This window comes from Brassica napus, chromosome C2 (assembly GCF_020379485.1).
Source record: "Brassica napus cultivar Da-Ae chromosome C2, Da-Ae, whole genome shotgun sequence".
NCBI classification, from domain to species: domain Eukaryota; kingdom Viridiplantae; phylum Streptophyta; class Magnoliopsida; order Brassicales; family Brassicaceae; genus Brassica; species Brassica napus.
Genome location: NC_063445.1, coordinates 8,736,878 through 8,756,393, shown reverse-complemented (window position 1 = coordinate 8,756,393; position 19,516 = coordinate 8,736,878). Strand labels below are relative to the sequence as shown.

Sequence of the window (19,516 nt, the reverse complement as noted above, 5' to 3'; positions counted from 1 at the left end):
TATTCAGGTAATCGATTTATACCATTCTCACCTCCATGTGATTTAGTTCAAGTGAGCTATAACGAGCCAATGTGATTTTAGTGGTGAAATAAGGCCCAACATAATGGAGTTAGGGTTTTCAATATATTCACAAGCCCACAAGATGATAGGTTGGATCCAATGATCCACTGTCGTTAACCCCTCGAAGAATTAGGGTTAATCTCATATTCCTTCGACCACCTATTTGCTCCATACCCTTTTGTGTTTTCACGACTACCTTCCTGTCGTGTTTCAAGTAGAGAAGGCTTTATATTTTCGTCTTTGGTTGCAGTATTTGGCAAGTGAAATTAAAAAAAAAAGAAAAGCAAAGCATTGTTATGGATAGGTTAAGTCAATTGCCAGATGATTTACTCATTAAGATACTGTCCTTTGTCCCGACCAAATGTGCCGTGGCTACGAGCATTTTGTCTAAACGATGGCTGTCTCTTTGGACACTGGTGGCAAGTCTTGTCTTTGAGGATTTCTCAGAGGAGGAAGATGAAGAGATTAATGAAATCCATGTCAGAAGCCTGTCACAGTTTGTGTCAGGGACTTTGCTATTACACAAAGCAGTTGTCCTAGAAAGGTTTCATCTCAACAGCGCGTCAGAATGTAGCGCTCGGGAGATTGGTTTATGGGTTAGAATCGCAGTTGATCGCTTTGTGCGTGACTTGAAAATAAGTTTCTGTTATGATCATTGTCTTGTTAACTTGCCGAGTAGGTTGTTTAGATGCGAGACACTTGAGACTTTACAACTCCGTAGGGTGATTCTTTCGGAAGTTCCTTGTCGGTTAAGCTTTCCATCCCTCACGAAGTTGCGCCTTCTATCTGTCAAGTACTCAGACGATGGATCTTTCTCTAGGATTGTTTCAAACTGTCCCATCCTCGATGATTTAGTTGTAGAGACTTGTCACGGAGACAATGTGGTGACTTTCACTGTGAACTTGCCTTCCTTACAGAGTTTATCCGTTAGGAATACGGTCCGAGAGTCCCCACCTGATGATCATTTGTTCGTGATACATTCCCAGTCTTTGAAGCAGTTGGACATTGTGGACTACTTTGGTGAACTTAAACGAATCGGTAATCTTCCCAAACTCTACGAGGCCAATCTTCAATCTATGTCCTACCACGCCAACGTCCTGGAGTCTTTTACCTTTGTCAGGCGTCTTTATGTATGCTTAGATGGAGAGGTAACTTGTTCTTACTGTAGAAGCCGTAAAACCGGTTCGACACAAACGATAATATAAATACGATGTTAAGGAAAAAATAGACGATTCGAACCGAAATGGAAATGAAACCATGGAGTCGAGACGAATCTCTTTCCTTAACTCTTAATATTCGCTCCGTTAGTGCGACGGATCTGTACGAATATGAGTCCCAGGATAAAACCATGTAAGGTTATCACACGGCACTCGTGAAGAACCTCTACGAACTAATAGTCTACGAAACGCTCTGTAGACTTACGCGTAGGAGTTTTTGCTGGTATTTTGCAGTGAAAAAGTTCCCAAATGAATGGAGATGAGAGACAATATTTAAAAGAGACGGAGACGACCCACTTCCCGCAACAGCTGCTGCACGTGGGCGATAATCTCGCGGAGATCGAGGGAAGTTGAGTTCCGAAACTTCTTCCTCAAGACTCTCTCTTATCTCGTTTTAAAACTTTCAAGAGGATAACATGCATGACGTTTTTATTTTCTAGACAAACTACTTGTCGTTTTTAAATAAAATTGTATGCTGTTTTTTCCCGAAATAAATGGCAAAACGTTGAGCTTAATTTGATCCAAAAAGAATAATTCTTATCGGGCCAGAGGCCCTCCACCCAAGCCCAAGCCCAAGCCCACGCCGAGCTGGACGGCGGCGGCAGCGCGCGCGTGGGGAGCCTTCTCCTCTCTCAAGCTGTTTAACCCATGATATCATGAGATCATATATAAACAGCTCAAACTTTGTTCTCCTGCCCGATGTGGGACTTTCCCCACTTCACCATTTCATTTATTCAACATTTCTGATGGGCTCAGACCCATATAATTTGTTATTCACATTTTAATAAGGCCCATTGGCTTTATTGTTCAAACAATCCCCACATGAATAGAAATGACTCTTCTAAACATATGCAGACTAAATGCAGACTCGATAGACTCTAAAGAAAAAAACTATACTTATTCTAATCCTGACTATAATAGACAGACTTATCGAGAGTGTTAGCGAAAAATCACTGTGTTTGAGTTGGTGGCATTTTTAAGCGTTGAACCACTCATAGTTAATATCTGTCGGGTTTACTTTACCAGAAGGTGAACATGATGTCTTGAACCAACCGGTGTTTTATGTAAGCCGAGACAACATTCATAACGCAGCTTCATTTTCTCATAGAACTTAGTTCTCTATTGTGTTCATTGTGGCCCTGAACTATTCCTGGTTTTCATGAGTGAACTTAGAGAATATAGCCTTGCATTCATTCTCCTAGAAACGGCCCCATTTCACACTCATTAGGTGATTGACCATGAAAAGTATTGAGTAATACTCCGCTTAGAATCTATGGAATCATTAAAAGCTTATGCTTATCCTTCACACATTTGTTAGCACTTTTGTCATCTTAGGAGCTGGGAAGAGACTACTTTGTCTCAAGTGCTTTGGTTAGATTCTGCTTGATTTTGTTTTCCTTTTGAACCTACGTCTTGGGATCTCCAGTCATGATAGGTAGGGTTGCAATCAAGCATCCTCATTCGTTATAGGCTTTAAACCCATTCCTTTTGATGATTTAGCAACAACATCTCGTGACAAACCTTTAGTAAATGGATCCGCTAGGTTGTAAGCCGATTTGATGTAATCTACTGTGATTACACCAGTTGAGATAAGTTGTCTAATGGTTTTATGTCGTCTTCTGATGTGACGAGATTTACCATTGTAGAGATTATTCCCAGCCCGAGCTATAGCTGATTGACTATCACAATGTATGCGTATAGCTGGCACAGGTTTCTCCCACATAGGAATATCTTCCAAAAAATTTCTAAGCCATTCAGCTTCTTCTGCTGCTTTGTCTAAGACTATGAACTCAGACTCCATGGTTGATCTGGCTAACACTGTTTGTTTGGTAGATTTCCATGATATTGCTGTTCCTCCTAGTGTAAAGACATATCCACTTGTGGATTTTGAGTTTTTCGAATCTGTTATCCAGTTAGCATCACTGTATCCCTCTAAAACTGCTGGTTCTTTACCATAGTGAAGCCCAAAATCTTTGGTGTAGCGCAAGTAATTGAGTACCCTCGTTATAGCTTTCCAGTGTGTATGGCCTTGATTACTTGTATATCGACTAAGTACGTTTACTGCATGCACCAGATCTGGTTTAGTACAATTTGTCAAGTACATGAGACTTCCGATCACACGTGCATACTCGTTTTGTGAAACCGCTTCACCTGAATTCTTTGTCAAGTGCATTTGGGGATCTAACGGAGTTTTTGCCGTACTATTAGAGTAATTTTTAAATCTCTCTAATATTGTTTGAGCATAATGAGATTGGGTTAAGATAATTCCGTTTGAATTTCTTGTGACTTTAACCCCGAGAATTACATCTACTAATCCCAAGTCTTTCATCTCAAATGTCCCTTTGAGCATGTTCTTTGTTTGATTGATAATGTCTTTATTGCTTCCAATAATGAGCATATCATCTACATATAGACATAGCAAAACATACGCATTTTTGTTTGTTTTGTAGTATATGCATTTGTCACATTCATTTATTTTGAAACCATTTGACATCATTGTATTGTCAAATTTTTCGTGCCACTGTTTAGGAGCTTGTTTCAGCCCATAAAGTGACTTTACAAGTCGACATACTTTGTCTTCCTGTCCGGGAATGACAAAACCTTCAGGTTGTTTCATGTAAATTTCCTCTTCTAAATCACCATTTAGAAAAGCAGTTTTTACATCCATTTGATGGATTTCTAAGTCTCTTAAGGCTGCGATTGCTATCATCAGTCTTATTGATGTTATTCTCATCACTGGAGAATATGTATCAAAATAGTCAAGGCCTTCCTTTTGTCTGAATCCTTGAACAGCAAGCCTAGAATTGTATTTTCCACCAGGTTTTCGTGTCATTATCCATTTATTCTCTAATGCTTTGCAGCCAGGTGGTAAATCTGTTATGTAATAAGTATAATTTTGCATGATCGAATCAAATTCACTCCTGACAGCTTCATTCCAAAATGGAGCTTCTGGTGAAGCCATGGCTTCTGCCAAAGTTTTTAGAGTATTTTCTACAAAAAATGCCATTAGGAAATCTTCTCCAAAAGATTTTTCTTTCCGAGCTCTTTTGCTCCTTCGAGGTTCATCTTTTTCTCCATTTTCTGAAATATCATTTATAGAAATCTCGACGTTTGTCTCAGTTTCTGAGTTCTTGTCATTGTCTCTTTCTTCTCGAGTTCGCTTTGAACCTTGTTTTTCCTTATATGGAAAAATATTTTCGAAAAAGATGCATTTCTTGATTCCATGACTGTTTTTTCATGAATGTCTGATATTTCGGATTTATGTACCAGAAATCGATAAGCATTACTATTATGTGCATATCCGATGAAGATGCAATCCACTGTTTTAGGTCCAATAGTGACCTTTTTGGTGGCGGTACCGCAACTTTTGCCAAGCACCCCCACACTTTGAGGTATTTATACGAAGGTAAATTACCTTTCCATAATTCATATGGTGTTTTGCCAGTTACTTTGTGTGGAATTTTGTTGAGGATATAATTAGTGGTAAGCAACGCTTCCCCCCACATGTTCTGGGGTAACCCAGATTCCTGCAACATTGCATTCATCATCTCTTTTAGAGTTCGATTTTTGCGTTCAGCAACTCCATTAGATTCTGGTGAGTAAGGAGCTGTAGTTTGATGGATTATTCCATGTTCTTTACAGAATGCATTGAATGGACCATCATACTCGCCTCCTCTGTTGCTTCTAACTATTTTAATAGTTGTTTTAAGCTGATTTTCGACCTCGAGTTTAAATATACATAACAATATTTTGTGCAGTCATCTATGAATGTCACAAAGTACTTTTTCCACCTCTAGTTTGTATGTATTTTAAATCACATAAATCGGTGTGAATTAAATCTAGAGGTTTATTAGTTCTTTCAACACGAGGTGATGGCGTTTTTGTGAGCTTAGCCTGTACGCATACTTCACATTTTTGTTTACTTGTTTTGCATTTAGGAATTAGATTTAAATTCATTAATCTTTGTATAGATTTGTAGTTTACATGGCCTAATCTTTCATGCCATATATTAAAAGACTCAACCAAATAAGCAACTGCATCTTTCTTATTGATTGAAACTTTTGGAGCTACAACTTTTGGAAGGACTGTCATTACATTCAACTTGACAAGTCCACCCTTAACATACCCTCTTCCCAAATACATCCCATTCTTCTTAATCACGAGCTTGTCCGCCTCAAAACTTGTGGAGAATCCATTCTTGCCGAGCAAGGTTCCCGAGACCAGGTTCTTCCTCATGTCAGGCACATGCTTCACATTTGTCAAAGTGACCTCACGTCCAGATGTCATCTTCAAAATCACATTGCCACGTCCTTCAATCTTGGAGACTGCAGTGTTTCCCATTTTGAGCTTCTCCTGAGTCTTGTTTTTCTCATAGGTGCTGAACATCGCCCTATCGGTGCAAATGTGGGTGGTTGCACCAGTGTCATACCACCATTCCTTGGGGTTGTTGCTTTTAACCATGTTGGCTTCAGTCACCACATCAACGAGATCCTCCTCAGTGAGATTTGCCTGAGCCTTCTCATCCTTGATATTTTTGCGACACTCAACAGTCTTGTGCCCCACTTTGTGGCAGTAGTGACATTTTCCCCTGAACTTCTCCATATTCGCATTCGCATTGATTTCAATGCCTTTGTTCTTAAAATTTTTTCCAGAAGCCTTCAGGGCTGCAGCAGTTTTGGAAGGCTTGATAGGAGAATGGGCGTTTGCCTTTCCTTTGCCTTTGTGCTCAGCCATGTTGACACTGTGCTTCTTAGCAGTGACCTTGTCAGCAAATCGGTTTCTGGATTCCATCTGAAGCCTCATGATGAGCTCCTCGAGCCCCATCTTCTTCTTCTTGTGCTTCAAGTAGTTCTTGAAATCGGCATAGCTTGGAGGAAGCTTTTCAATGAAGCTGAGAGTTGTGAATGTCTCACAGATGGACATTCCTTCAGCAGGGATTTCATGGAAAATGAGCTGAAGCGCTTCCACCTGATCCATGATGGGTTTTGAATCCACCATCTTGAAGTCGTGGAACTTTGAGACCACATACTTCAGCCAGCGTCCTCACCTCTGTACTTCTTGTCCAGTGATCTCCATAGTTCTTTCGCCGTGGGGATCTCACAGTGGACACGGTACAATGGGTCAATGAGACGACCCAAAATGTAACCTTTGCAGATGAAGTCAGAATGCACCCATATGTAAACAGTTGCAAGACTGTGAACATTATCAATCCCGTACGGAATCAGGGGCTTGTCCTCCTGGATGAACTTATCCAGTTTCATTGTTGTCAGAAAGAACATCATCTTCTTCTGCCAGGTTTTGAATTCTTTGCCATCAAACTTGTCTGGCATCAGTCCTTGAGTGAACAAGCTAGGTACAGCCTGAGGAGTTTGAACTGCCACCGGAGCACTTGCAGATGCTGATACTGAACCCGTCTGATAAAGACCAGCACCGAATAGGCTACGGCGAGTGGTTTCATCAGCAGCATTTCCCGCAGGGAGGATAGTGCTCGTTGTTGCTGCAGCGGTTGATGCTGTGATGTTTGTCGCAGCAGTTGTCACGCCAGTTGCATCAGTTACTGCAGCGTTGAGTGGAGTCTGAATGACATCCGTGGTGTCAATGGGGGTGTTGTTATCATTTGTCATTTTTCTGTAGAGAAAACATGAAAAAACGGATTAGTACTCCATTCAACAAATAACATATTATTTTAAAGAAAATAATAGTCTAAAATCGATGTTTATTTTTGGTGTTTGAACCAAATCATATCGATATAAGTCTTGAGAAAACGTTTTGCAAACTCGCTTAAAGTGTTCGCAGAAACCATTTTTATAGACTTAGAATGTTTCATAAACTCGCTTAAGGAAGCGGTTATGGAAACGATTCGTTTTGATAGTGTATCAAAAAACGTTCACGATAAAGCTAGAAAGCAATCCGCAAAGTGTTATGAGATAAATAGGAAACGTTTCACGGAAGAGCTATAAAGCAAATCGCAATCTCGTTTTCAAAAGAACATATAAACGTTTCGCGGATAAGCACATCGCAAATCGCAAACATCGTTTGAATGAAACCATAACTGGTTTGAATGAATCGTATATGAATAAACATTTTGCGGTAGTGCTACAAAGCAAAACGCAAACCGTTTATCAGAAAATTACAAACGTTTCGCGGAAGTGCTAGAAAGTAAATCGCAAACACGTTTCGAAGACCCATTTTTATAGATCGTTCTTCAAACCGATAAAACACTTTAGATAGAAAGCGGATTAAGAGTTAAGATTGTAGAAGCCGTAAAACCGGTTCAACAAAAACGATAATATAAATACGATGTTAAGGAAAAAATAGACGATTCAAACCGAAATGGAAACGAACCATGGAGTCGAGACAAATCTCTTTCCTTAACTCTTAATATTCGCTCCGTTTGTGCGACGGATCTGTATGAATAGGAGTCCCAGGATAAAACCAAGTAAGGTTATCACGCGGCACTCGTGAAGAACCTCTACGAACTAATAATCTACGAAACACTCTCTAGACTTACGCGTAGGAGTTTTTGCTGGTATTTTGCAGTGAAAAAGTTCCCAAATGAATGGAGATGAGAGGCGATATTTAAAAGAGACGGAGACGACCCACTTCCGGCAACAGCTGCTGCACGTGGGCGATAATCTCGCGAAGATCGAGGAAAGTTGAGTTCCGAAACTTCTTCCTCAAGACTCTCTCTTATCTCGTTTTAAAATTTTCGAGAGGATAACATGCATGGCGTTTTTATTTTCTAGACAAACTACTTGTCGTTTTAAAATAAAATTGTATGCTGTTTTTTCCCAAAATAAATGGAAAAACGTTGAGTTTAATTTGGTCCAAAAAGAATAATTCTTATCGGGCCAGAGGCCCTCCACCCAAGCCCAAGCCCAAGCCGAGCCGGCCGGACGGCGGCGGCGGCGCGCGCGCGGGGAGCCTTCTCCTCTCTCAAGCTGTTTAACCCATCATTTCATGAGATCATATATAAACAGCTCATACTTTGTTCTCCTGGCCGATGTGGGACTTTCTCCACTTCACCATTTCATTTATTCAACATTTCTGATGGGCTCAGACCCATATCATTTGTTATTCACATTTTAATAAGGCTCATTAGCTTTATTGTTCAAACAATCCCCCATATGAATAGAAATTACTCTTCTAAACATATGCAGACTAAATGCAGACTCGATAGACTCTAAAGAAAAAAAACTATACTTATTCTAATCCTGACTAGACTAGACAGACTTATCGAGAGTGTTTGCGAAAAATCATTGTGTTTGAGTTGGTGGCATTTTTAAGCCTTGAACCACTCGTAGTTAATATCTGTCGGGTTTACTTTACCAGAAGGTGAACATGATGTCTTGAACCAACCGGTGTTTTATGTAAACCGAGACAACATGCATAACACAGCTTCATTTTCTCGTAGAACTTAGTTCTCTATTGTGTTCATTGTGGCCCTGAACTATTCCTGGTTTTCATGAGTGAACTTAGAGAATATAGCCTTGCATTCATTCTCCTAGAAACGGCCCCATTTCACACTCATTAGGTGATTGACCATGAAAAGTATTGAGTAATACTCCGCTTAGAAGCTATGGAATCATTAAAAGCTTATGCTTATCCTTCACACATTTGTTAGCACTTTTGTCATCTTAGGAGCTGGGAAGAGACTACTTTGTCTCAAGTGCTTTGGTTAGATTCTGCTTGATTTTGTTTTCCCTTTGAACCTACGTCTTGGGATCTCCAGTCATGATAGGTAGGGTTGCAATCAAGCATCCTCATTCGTTATAGGCTTTAAACCCATTCCTTTTGATGATTTAGCAACAACATCTCGTGACAAACCTTTAGTAAATGGATCCGCTAGGCTGTCAGCCGATTTGATGTAATCTATTGTGATTACACCAGTTGAGATAAGTTGTCTAATGGTTTTATGTCGTCTTTTGATGTGACGAGATTTACCATTGTAGAGATTATTCTCAGCCCGAGCTATAGCTGATTGACTATCACAATGTATGCGTATAGCTGGCACAGGTTTCTCCCACATAGGAATATCTTCCAAAAAATTTCTAAGTCATTCAGCTTCTTCTGCTGCTTTGTCTAAGGCTATGAACTCAGGCTCCATGGTTGATCTGGCTAACACTGTTTGTTTGGTAGATTTTCATGATATTGTTGCTCCTCCTAGTGTAAAGACATATCCACTTGTGGATTTTGAGTTTTTCGAATCTGATATCCAGTTAGCATCACTGTATCCCTCTAAAACTGCTGGTTCTTTACCATAGTGAAGCCCAAAATCTTTGGTGTAGCGCAAGTAATTGAGTACCCTCGTTATAGCTTTCCAGTGTGTATGACCTGGATTACTTGTATATCGACTAAGTACGTTTACTGTATGCGCCAGATCTGGTCTAGTACAATTTGTCAAGTACAAGGTACTTTTGATCACACGTGCATACTCGTTTTGTGAAACCGCTTCACCTGAATTCTTTGTCAAGTGCATTTGGGGATCTAACGGAGTTTTTGCCGTACTATTAGAGTAACTTTTAAATCTCTCTAATATTGTTTGAGCATGATGAGATTGGGTTAAGATAATTCCGTTTAAATTTCTTATGACTTTAACCCCGAGAATTACATATACTAATCCCAAGTCTTTCATCTCAAATGTCCCTTTGAGCATGTTCTTTGTTTGATTGATAATGTCTTTATTGCTTCCAATAATGAGCATATCATCTACATATAGACATAGCAAAATATACGCATTTTTGCTTGTTTTGTAGTATATGCATTTGTCACATTCATTTATTTTGAAACCATTTGACATCATTGTATTGTCAAATTTTTCGTGCCATTGTTTAGGAGCTTGTTTCAGCCCATAAAGTGACTTTACAAGTCGACATACTTTGTCTTCCTGTCCGGGAATGATAAAATCTTCAGGTTGTTTCATGTAAATTTCCTCATCTAAATCACCATTTAGAAAAGCAGTTTTTACATCCATTTGATGGATTTCTAAGTCTCTTAAGGCTGCGATTAGGAAATCTTCTTCAAAAATGCCATTAGGAAATCTTCTTCAAAAGATTTTTCTTTTCGAACTCTTTTGCTCCTTCGAGGTTCATCTTTTTCTCCATTTTATGAAATATCATTTATAGAAATCTCGACGTTTGTCTCAGTTTCTGAGTTCTTGTCATTGTCTCTTTCTTCTCGAGTTCGTTTTGAACCTTGTTTTTCCTTATATGGAAAAATATTTTCGAAAAAAGATGCATTTCTTGATTCCATGACTGTTTTTTCATGAAGGTATGATATTTCAGATTTATGTACCAGAAATCGATAAGCATTACTATTATGTGCATATCTGATGAAGATGCAATCCACTGTTTTAGGTCCAATAGTGACCTTTTTTTGTGGCGGTACCGCAACTTTTGCCAAGCACCCCCACACTTTGAGGTATTTATACGAAGGTAAATTACCTTTCCATAATTCATATGGTGTTTTGCCAGTTACTTTGTGTGAAATTTTGTTGAGGATATAATTAGTGGTAAGCAACGCTTCCCCCCCACATGTTCTGGGGTAACCCAGATTCCTGCAACATTGCATTCATCATCTCTTTTAGAGTTCGATTTTTGCGTTCTGCAACTCCATTTGATTCTGGTGAGTAAGGAACTGTAGTTTGATGGATTATTCCATGTTCTTTACAGAATGCATTGAATGGACCATCATACTCGCCTCCTCTGTTGCTTCTAACTATTTTAATAGTTGTTTTAAGCTGATTTTCGACCTCGAGTTTAAATATACATAACAATATTTTGTGCAGTCATCTATGAATGTCACAAAGTACTTTTTCCACCTCTAGTTTGTATGTATTTTAAATCACATAAATCGGTGTGAATTAAATCTAGAGGTTTATTAGTTCTTTCAACACGAGGTGATGGCGTTTTTGTGAGCTTAGCCTGTACGCATACTTCACATTTTTGTTTACTTGTTTTGCATTTAGGAATTAGATTTAAATTCATTAATCTTTGTATAGATTTGTAGTTTACATGGTCTAATCTTTCATGCCATATATTAAAAGACTCAACCAAATAAGCAACTGCATCTTTCTTATTCATTGAAACTTTTGGAGCTACAACTTTTGGAAGGACTGTCATTACATTCAACTTGACAAGTCCACCCTTAACATACCCTCTTCCCAAATACATCCCATTCTTCTTAATCACGAGCTTGTCCGCCTCAAAACTTGTGGCGAATCCATTCTTTCTGAGCAAGGTTCCCGAGACCAGGTTCTTCCTCATGTCAGGCACATGCTTCACATTTGTCAAAGTGACCTCACGTCCATATGTCATCTTCAAAATCACATTGCCGCGTCCTTCAATCTTGGAGACTGAGGTGTTTCCCATCTTGAGATTCTCCTGAGTCTTGCTTTTCTCATAGGTGCTGAACATCGCCCTATCGGTACAAATGTGGGTGGTTGCACCAGTGTCATACCACCATTCCTTGGGGTTGTTGCTTTCAACCATGTTGGCTTCAGTCACCACAGCAACGAGATCCTCCTCAGTGAGATTTGTCTGAGCCTTCTCATCCTTGATCTTTTTGCGACACTCAACAGTCTTGTGCCCCACTTTGTGGCAGTAGTGACATTTTCCCCTGAACTTCTCCACATTCGCATTCGCATTGATTTCAATGCCTTTGTTCTTGAAATTTTTTCCAGAAGCCTTCAGGGCTGCAACAGTTTTGGAAGGCTTGACAGGAGAATGGGCGTGTGCCTTTCCTTTGCCTTTGTGGTCAGCCATGTTGACACTGTGCTCCTTAGCAGTGACCTTGTCAGCAATTCGGTTTCTGGATTCCATCTGAAGCCTCATGATGAGCTCCTCGAGCCCCATCTTCTTCTTCTTGTGCTTCAAGTAGTTCTTGAAATCGGCATAGCTTGGAGGAAGCTTTTCAATGAAGCTGAGAGTTGTGAATGTCTCACAGATGGACATTCCTTCAGCAGCGATTTCATGGCAAATGAGCTGAAGCGCTTCCACCTGATCCATGATGGGTTTTGAATCCACCATCTTGAAGTCGTGGAACTTTGAGACCACATACTTCTGGCAGCCAGTGTCCTCACCTCTGTACTTCTTGTCCAGTGATCTCCATAGTTCTTTCACCGTGGGGATCTCACAGTAGACACGGTATATTGGGTCAATGAGACGACCCAAAATGTAACCATTGCAGATGAAGTCGGAATGCACCCATATGTCAACAGTTGCAATACTGTGAACATCATCAATCCCGTACGGAATCAGGGGCTTGTCCTCCTGGATGAACTTATCCAGTTTCTTCGTTGTCAGAAAGAACATCATCTTCTTCAGCCACGTTTTGAAGCCTTTGCCATCAAACTTGTCTGGCATCAGTCCTTGAGTGAACAAGCTAGGTACAGCCGGAGGAGTTTGAACTGCCACCGGAGCACTTGCAGATGCTGATACTGAACCCGTCTGATAAAGACCAGCACCGAATAGGCTACGGCGAGTGGTTTCATCAGCAGCATTTCCCGCAGGGAGGATAGTGCTCGTTGTTGCTGCAGCGGTTGATGCTGTGATGTTTGTCGCAGCGGTTGTCACGCCAGTTGCATCAGTTACTGCAGCGTTGAGTGGAGTCTGAATGACATCCGTGGTGTCAATGGAGGTGTTGTTATCGTTTGTCATTTTTCTGTAGAGAAAACATGAAAAACGGATTAGTACTCCATTCGACAAATAACATATTATTTTAAAGAAAATAATAGTCTAAAATCAATGTTCATTTTTGGTGTTTGAACAAAATCATATCGATGTAAGTTTTGAGAAAATGTTTTGCAAACTCGCTTAAAGCGTTCGCAGAAACCATTTTTATAGACTTAGAATGTTTCATAAACTCGCTTAAGGAAGCGGTTATGGAAACGATTCGTTTTGATAGTGTATCAAAAAACGTTCGCGATAATGCTAGAAAGCAATCCGCAAAGCGTTATGAGATAAATAGGAAACGTTTCGCAGAAGAGCTATAAAGAAAATCGCAATCTCATTTTCAAAAGAACATATAAACGTTTCGCAGATAAGCACATCGCAAATCGCAAACATCGTTTGGATGAAACCATAACTGGTTTGAATGAATCGTATATGAATAAAAATTTTGCGGTAGTGCTACAAAGCAAAACGCAAACCGTTTATCAGAAAATTACAAACGTTTCGCGGAAGTGCTAGAAAGCAAATCACAAACATGTTTCGAAGACCCGTTTTTATAGATCGTTCTTCAAACCGATAAAACGCTTTAGATAGAAAGCGGATTAAGAGTTAAGATTGTAGAAGCCGTAAAACCGGTTCGACCCAAACGATAATATAAATACGATGTTAAGGAAAAAATAGACGATTCAAACCGAAATGGAAACGAAACCATGGAGTCGAGACGAATCTCTTTCCTTAACTCTTAATATTCGCTCCGTTAGTGCGACAAATCTGTACGAATATGAGTCCCATGATAAAACCATGTAAGGTTATCACGCGACACTCGTGAAGAAGCTCTACGAACTAATAATCTACGAAACACTCTGTAGACTTACGCGTAGGAGTGTTTTTGCTGGTATTTTGCAGTGAAAAAGTTCCCAAATGAATGGAGATGAGAGGCGATATTGAAAAGAGACAGAGACGACCCACTTCCCGCAACAGCTGCTGCACGTGGGCGAGAATCTCCCGGAGATCGAGGGAAGTTGAGTTCCAAAACTTCTTCCTCAAGACTCTCTCTTATCTCGTTTTAAAACTTTCGAGAGGATAACATGCATGGCGTTTTATTTTCTAGACAAACTACTTGTCGTTTTGAAATAAAATTGTATGCTGTTTTTTCCCGAAACAAATGGCAAAATATTGAGCTTAATTTGGTCCAAAAAGAATAATTCTTATCGGGCCAGAGGCCCTCCGCCCTCCGCCCAAGCCCAAGCCGAGCTGGCCGGACGGCGGCGGCGGCGCGCGCTTGGGGAGCCTTCTCCTCTTTCAAGCTGTTTAACCAATGATATCATGAGATCATATATAAACAGCTCAAACTTTGTTCTCCTGGCTGATGTGGGACTTTCCCCACTTCACCATTTCATTTATTCAACATTTCTGATGGGCTCAGACGCATATCATTTGTTATTCACATTTTAATAAGGCCCATTGGCTTTATTGTTTCAACACTTACTAGCTTTTATATCATTAGCTAGTTTTTAATAAATTGTTTTTTTAATACATTGTTTCCTTTGCTTATATTATTATGTACATGCTCAGTATCCTCGTGGTACAGTTTTGTTAGCTACGTTCATGTATAGATAGCTGGACGGATATGCTTGTGAGTGTGCTCCAACATTTTCCTAAACTACAAGCCCTCAAGCTTGTCCTTGTACATTAATTATTCTCTAACCCCCAATTTCTCAAATCAATCATGTTTGGTTTCTCTGTGACAAAAAAAAATCATGTTTGGTTTCTCTAGTTTAATAGTGAAATTTATTGATCGCAGGAGCATTGGATTCTTGTGGATCGTAATGTTCGTTGGATGCAACCAAGGCATGTTCCTGAATGTATGTTGTTACATCTCAAAACTTTTGAGTGGAGTGACTATGAAGGCACAAAAGTTGAGAAAGAAGTGGCGGTTTATATTTTGAACAATGCGAGGCAGTTAGTGAGTGCAACTATCTATCCTTCCTCAGTCAGCTTCGTACGCAAACATCAGATATTTGAGGAAGTGGAAATTGCAACCAGAAGTTTAAGAGCATGCGAGCTTACAATGGGATGAGAACTAATCTTACCAAAGTGTTGAAAACTGTCCAATTAAGTTTGAACGTGAAATTATATCAGAAGTTGTGATAGCTTATTTTTCTCATTGCTTTGTATCTCGTGACTGAGTAGGAAGCCAAAAACAATTATAATCCACTTTGCCATGCTTTGAATTACATAAATCAGATTTTAAGAAAATAATTTCGGCTATAACTGGTTTGTCGCCTAGGAAGTGCCGATTTTCTGCATATGCGCTTAGACCGATTTTTAGAACATTGTGAAATACTATTTCAAAAATATGGTGAAATACTATTTCGAAAATGGGTGTATTTTAAGATCAGTGAGGTAGTAATTGGCAAGTTAAATATTCGTTGTGGTTATTTTTCGCATTATTTCCCAATTATTTTACGATGTAAAATTATAACTTTTAGAGTCCAGGCTTTCGAGCCCACATTTTAGATACATTAAAAAATAAAAGCAATTTATTAAGGTTTATGATCTGCGTCACCAAGTAGGGTTTTTATTTCTCCTTTTTAACTGACGATCTTGCTCATTCCAATCTCTAGACCCATGTTCGAAATCTCGCTAGGCGTGAGTCGGGCGGGCACTTTGGGCCTAGCGAGTAACTAAAAAATTGGAGATTAATCGACGATTAATTGGGGATTAGTTTTTGTAATTTTATAAATTATGTAGATATATATATCATTATTGTTAAAATTTCAGTAAGTGTCGTTTAGTCCAGTGGTACTAGCTGTTCCGTTCACAAGCTGGGACCTGGGCTCAATACCTCCATCTGTAAAAGCCATTGGCTTTTTTTGATTTTTATCATTAATGAAAAGTAAATGACACAACTACCCTTATCTTCTACCCTAGAAAATGTCTGCAAATCTTAAAATCTCGCCGTCAAACTTTCTTCACTGTCTTTATCGTTTTTCTTGCTTTCTTTTCGTTTTCTTGCTTTCTTTTCATTAAAATTAACAAAGTATGGTAGATCTAGTAAGTAACCATTGATATTTTACGTGAAAAATGAAAAAAAAAACAGTTTTTTGAGATGAACTATTTGTTTTGCCGATTACCACAAATCAGTACGGCCGAGTTGGCCGAGTTTTTGAACATGGCTCTAGACTAGTTTCACCTTTTTCTTCTTGGAAAAATTGTTTTTTAGGTAAAAAGTGGTAACATATTCCATTAGCCTAATTTCTATTTTGTATCATTTTTGCCTCTAATGTCCTTTAATATTTTCGAAAATAAATCAAATAAATAGTTTTACAAAGTAAAAAAAAATTGAAAAAATAGTAATTACAGATGAAATAGCCATATGGACTTTTTTTTTATCAACTAGCCATATGAACTTAGTGGTATTTTACCTAAGTTCATATGATGATTATCAATTCAACTGCATTTTACCTCAACAATTATCCTCGAATCCGGATGGATTGAAGTTGGTCGCAGTTTATCTTTGAATGGTACCTACTGGTATCAACATAGCTAAGCTTCTAATAGTTGTTGTTTTCTGTTTTTTACTGGTGTTTTTTGCAGTATGTATTTCTGCACTCATGCAAAACCAATTTAGTCATGAACTTATATTACAATGAATGATTCAGTGTTAAAAAAAGAACTTAGTGGTATTTTTTCCAGATTTAAAAATGTTTAAATCATAACTTCAAATTATATACTACATAAAGTAGAATTGACATTCTACAAAGTAGAAAATAAAACCTATTTTTTATTGAATCTACTATGTTTAGAATACGTGATCTACGTAAATAATAGCACTCTTAAAAATATTTAAAATTCACATTCCGCGCTTAACCTATCGCTCTAAAATCTGTAGAAATCAGAATCTACAAATTACTATAAATCTAAAACATGTAGAAATCGAAATCTACATATTAATATAAATCTAAAAACTTGTAGAAAATGAGTTATACAGATTTACTGTAAATCTAAAACTTGTAGAAATCAAATCTACACATTACTATAAATATAAAAACCTATAGAAACCGAGTTCTACAGATTTATTGTATTCTACAGATAAGAATAATCAGTTTCGAAAAATTAATTTTTCAGAAAAAGAAAATCGTGGGACAGTAGGTTTAGTTTTTTTTTTTATTTGAGGATTTTTAATGTTTCCTTTTACTTTAATTATTTATTATATTTTAATATTTACAATTGTTTTGATAATTGTAATTTCGAATCTACAATTAAATTTAAGGGCATTATTGCCTTTTTGAAAATAATTAGCTTAATGGAACATAAAACATGTAAGATTAATCTGTTAGGACATAGTTAATATTTTTTTGGTCTAAAAAACAAATGGGAGGGGGGAGGAGGGAGGGCAATGAAAGCTGCAAAATTAGGAATCCACCAAGATGTTAAATTCTCAGATAGGATCAGTCATCTACCTGACGAGTTCTCTTACTAATCCTCTCATTAGTCCCCATAACCAATGCAGTGAATACAAGCATACTTCCAAACAATGGAAATCTCTGTGGAAGCTGATATTGAGTACGTGCAAACTCTCGTCCTAAAATTAGCTCATGTAGCTTTTAAAAAAATTTAGGAGGTCAAAGCTCCAGTTCTCCAAACCCAAACCCTCAAACTGAGGGAACACTCTTCATCCGAAATACAGTGTTCCGAAAACTCGTGGTCCTGAAACTCCACAGCATCGAAGGCTATGGTTTTACAGATGAGTCCCCGGTCCCTGAAAAGTATGCACCTCACACGTGTGAGGTTCCGTGGGGAAATAGATTTCTGCAGGCTAATGTCGGATTGTCCTGTTCTTAACGATCTCTCCTTGGATAGCGTTACCACTGACAGGGCCGGCTCAAGTAAATTATTGGCCTTTGGGCAAAAAAAAAATTCAAAAAAAAATTACATATACATTATGGATTTTAAAATTTTTGGGCCCCTTTTCTTAATTTTTTCTTCAAAATTGGGCCCCATTTTAACACTAACTATGCAAAAAAAAATTTGGGCCCTGGGCCCACGTCCCCCTTGCCCTTGTGCCTAAGCCGGCCCTGACCACTGACCCCCGCTATGGTTTCCGTTTTGATCACCCTTGCTCTTCTTTATTCACCATATCGGTCCCTTCTCTCGAGAGATTGGAGATAAAAGATTATACTTCGGTTCGCACTTATCCTAGCAATAAGTCTAGATTCAAGATAAATGCTCCTTCTTTGAAGTACTTAGAGGTATACATCAACGGTAGCAATTTCGAGTTTTATGAGGATCTGCACAACTTGGTGGAGGCTAGTCTCCATGTTGATTATTCTCAAACTGACAAGCTTCTCAGATTTCTTACTTCTGTGGAGTTTCTTTCCATACATTTATATCCTACCACGGTAACTCCCTCATATCTTTCACAGGACCCTAAACATTTTATAGTAAATTTTAATAAAATGTTTCTTCTTACACTTTGGGTGTTATAAGATTTATGTATAATAATTTTATAAAATTTGGAGGAAAAGAGGGATGTTACAAATTTGCTATGTCTAAAACTTGCCATGTATCTCTCTTTAGAACACTCTTTTTGGTAATCCTTGTAATGTTTTGGCGTCCAGGTTCTGCTTCTTGCGGATACAATTTCTCAGCGGCTTCGTCATCTGAAACTATCTACTTACGGAAAAATGTCACGTAATCTGCTTCTGCATTTGCTCAAACATTGCCCTAAACTACAAGTTCTCAAGCTCCAGGAGATACATTGGAGAATAAAATGGCCTGTTTCTCCGCATACGAGGTGTAAAGCCGAAGAGTTCAAGGATCCACCACCTTTGTTCTCTAATCCGAGCTCGGTTCCTGAATGCTTGTCCTTCCATCTTAAAACTTTTGGATGGAAATGTTACAAAGGAACAGAGGAAGAGAAAGAGAAAGAAATCGTTCTTTACAAACCGCTGAGATCTCTGTATATTCAGGTGGTCGTTCCGGGGAGAAACGGCTGCTGAGGATCAAGGAGTTGGAATCTGTGCCTAAGGCTTCAACTTCATGTCAGCTTATAATGCGACTTACTGGTTGTCTTAACAGTTCCTAGAATCTTTGTTGTGAATCTCACTCAAAAACTACATTTCGATGCGAGTCTAAGGATGCAATGTTCTTATTTTGTGAAACTTAATTTTACTTTATTATTGTTGAAAGTTCTTTTCCTCGTTGGCAGAAAGAACACAGAGGAGTCTTTGGTTCTAAGAGAATATTGAGTTTTGTCTTGTGTATATTGTCTATAGTCCATACCATCAGACTGAGATAGAGAGACCTTTTCTAAATGATTTTGTAACAACACTAAAATATTATTAACAAACAAATAGAGAAGATTTAATCAACTATAGTTGCTGCAGGAGGTATTAGATACATATGACGATGGAAAACTCCCTCTTTCTTCCAATTACTCTCAGGAAAAAACCTGTTTCCGAGAAGCCAAAAAGATTATCAAACTGTCTGTCTGTGATTTGACAAACAGCTAGTATTGGCTAACTCACTAACACTAAGACAGAGAGAGAGTTTTGTTTTGTCATA

At 38.6% G+C, this 19,516-nt stretch overlaps 1 protein-coding gene across 1 annotated transcript; it reads left to right on the top strand.

Moving 5' to 3' along the window:
- Nucleotides 1–356: 356 nt before the first annotated feature.
- On the top strand, nt 357–18,951 carry LOC111203023 (F-box/FBD/LRR-repeat protein At5g56420-like). The gene is made up of 2 exons (XM_048748687.1): nt 357–1,208; nt 18,571–18,951. The coding sequence occupies exons 1-2, from the start codon at nt 357–359 to the stop codon at nt 18,949–18,951; spliced, it is 1,233 nt and encodes a 410-aa protein (XP_048604644.1).
- Nucleotides 18,952–19,516: the final 565 nt, after the last annotated feature.